This window comes from Vespa crabro, chromosome 1 (assembly GCF_910589235.1).
Source record: "Vespa crabro chromosome 1, iyVesCrab1.2, whole genome shotgun sequence".
NCBI classification, from domain to species: Eukaryota; Metazoa; Arthropoda; class Insecta; order Hymenoptera; family Vespidae; genus Vespa; species Vespa crabro.
The window spans coordinates 23,302,172-23,304,671 of NC_060955.1; the positions used below are offsets into that span (position 1 = coordinate 23,302,172).

Here is a 2,500-nt window from a genome sequence, read left to right on the forward strand (position 1 = left end):
TCCCACCTCCATTTCTTCTCCCACGCGCTCTTCCATGTCAGAGAAAAAGAAGAGGACTATACAAAGCCAGTAAAACACATCCACTTTTTCCTATCCTGCCAGCCTGTCTTGCTAGCTCACTGTCAAGAAGTTGACCTTCGTTTTTGGCCATGGTTGTTTTTTACTACATTTACATATATATATATATATATATATATATATATATATATATATATATATAAACATGTATGTGTATATGTATATATATATATATGCATATATATGTACATATATACATACATGCATACACGTTGCTCATCGTTTCATTGAACGATATATTTATATATACATATATATGTATATGTTTTTTAAACTCGATATATATATATATATATATATATATGTGAGAAGTTATATATATGTACATATATATATATATATATATATATATATATATATAAATATATATATATATATATATGTATGTATGTATGTATGGATACTGTGCACACACATGTATATCTATGTATACGTATTCATTTGGCATAACGTTATACATATACAAATATATCGACAATATTTCATTATTTATCATTATTACTTTTGTACTTATTTGTATTTTTCGATTGTCGTTATTTGGTTGAATGCAATTGCCTTTTGCTACGACTATGAAAAAATAAAAAAGAAAAACAAAAAAAGAAAAAAGAAAGGAAAGAAAAAAATTACAAAAGAAAAAATATATATACATATAAATATATAAAGAAAAGAAAAAATTTTTCCACTTTCGGCTGCATCGTGAACGTGCCAGAAAACGCGTCGAGAGAGGGGATGGAGGGACGAGGTCGGGAGGGGGGGAGGGCGTGAGGGGGTTGGAGTGAAAGCTGCGGGGATCGTCGCCGTTATTGGATCCCTATCATATTATATGTTACATCTTTAATCCATATACGCACTTACACGTGTGTTGTTGTTGTTGTTGTTGTTGGTAATGCTGTAAAAAAAAAGAAAAAAAAATAAAAAAAAACAAAAAAAAAAACGATAAGGAAAAGAAAAAAAATATTGAAAAAATGGCAAAGAAAAAACCCGACCATAAAAAAAATTATAACACAAAAGAATTGTATTATTGCTAAACGACACACATTCGAACGGTCCTTTATTAATTCTTACGATTTACAAAAAAGAAAAAACAAAAAAACAAAAAAACAAAAAAAAAACTTAAATAAAACAGAAAAAATTAAAAATAAACATATATATGAAAATATACATGGGGTGCGCGTCCGCGCCAAACAAAAATGAGCGTCAACTTCTTGTGCTACCGTTTCACGTACGATCTGAGAGGGAGGGCAACAACCTCTCAGCGTACAGAGACACTTCTTCCACCGAACGTAGATGAATTATCGGTTACAGAGAGAAAGAGAGAGAGAGAGAGACAGAGAGAGAGAGAGAGAGAGAGAGAGAGAGAGAAGCTCGAAGAGGGAGAGAGAGAGAGAGAGAGAGAAAGAAAAAGAGAGAGAGAGAGAGAGAGTGTGTGTGAGAGTGAGCGAGAAACTTTGACAAAGACAGGATTGCGGAATACCCTCTTAGTAGCGAACGAGTCTTGTTTGTATATTATTTTTCTTTTTTTTTCCTTTTCTCTCGAAAGAGGAAGAGAGGAGAAGGAGGAGGAGGAGGAGAAGGAAGAGGAGGAACACGTTAGAATAAAATTGTCTAGCAATTTTGAATAAGGTCGCGACGAGCGTTGCCGCGTCGTGAAGATACGATACGTTCTCGCATACGTCGACGACGAATAGTAGTACCTAGGTAGTTGAGATATAGAGACTATTAGAAACAATTTAGAAAGCTAAAAATAAAAAGAGAGTTTATGTTTGATCGGTGTGAGAAGAAAAAGATAGAAAATCTAGTAGAGATATAGTCTAGAAAGTGAGAGAGAGAGAGAGAGAGAGAGAGAGAAAGAGAGAGAGAGAGAGAGAGAGAGAAAATGTAAAGTGTGATAGTGGAAGAGAGAAAGAGAGAAAGAAAGAAAGATAGAGAGAGATAGAGAGGATGGAAGGAGAGGGTAGTAGGAGGAAAGAAAAGACAAGAAGTTGATGTTCTTGTTTGTTTGGTTGCAGGAGTTGATGGGTGTGGATGAGCGGGTGTTTGCGTGCATGTACTGCGGTGCCTCGTTCCTCCACCAGAGCAAGCTGACGCGGCACATCCTCTCGCACAGCCTCGAGTCGCTCAAGTACCGCGAGCAGGCGGCCCACCTGCAGTTGCAAGCGCAGTTGGGCCTCGAGACGGGTATGCATCTACCGAGCGAGGCCCACTATCCCGCGGCGGGCACGATCGAGCCCATGGACCTCGAGCTCGCGGCCCACTCCGATCCAACCTCCGGCGTCGTCCTCTGCAAGTTCTGCGGCAAGTCCTTCCCGGACGTTGGGAGCCTGATAGCACACTTGCCGGCTCACACGGGCGACCGACCGTTCAAGTGCGAGTTCTGCGGCAAGGCGTTCAAGTTGCGTCATCACATGAAGGACCATTGTCG

At 38.4% G+C, this 2,500-nt stretch overlaps 1 protein-coding gene across 5 annotated transcripts in view; it reads left to right on the plus strand.

The window, feature by feature from the left end:
* LOC124429018 (protein bric-a-brac 1) overlaps window positions 1–2,500 on the plus strand; it is a 69,238-nt gene that overhangs the window by 27,127 nt on the left and 39,611 nt on the right. Inside the window, exon 4 of one of the 5 annotated variants that reach the window (XM_046973742.1) lies at window positions 2,088–2,500. This exon is cut by the window's right edge and continues 680 nt beyond it. The exons of the other annotated variants lie outside the window; for them this stretch is intronic. Coding sequence (XP_046829698.1) covers window positions 2,088–2,500 — 413 coding nt within the window. The remainder of the gene's footprint in view (window positions 1–2,087) is intronic. 5 annotated transcript variants of the gene reach the window in all.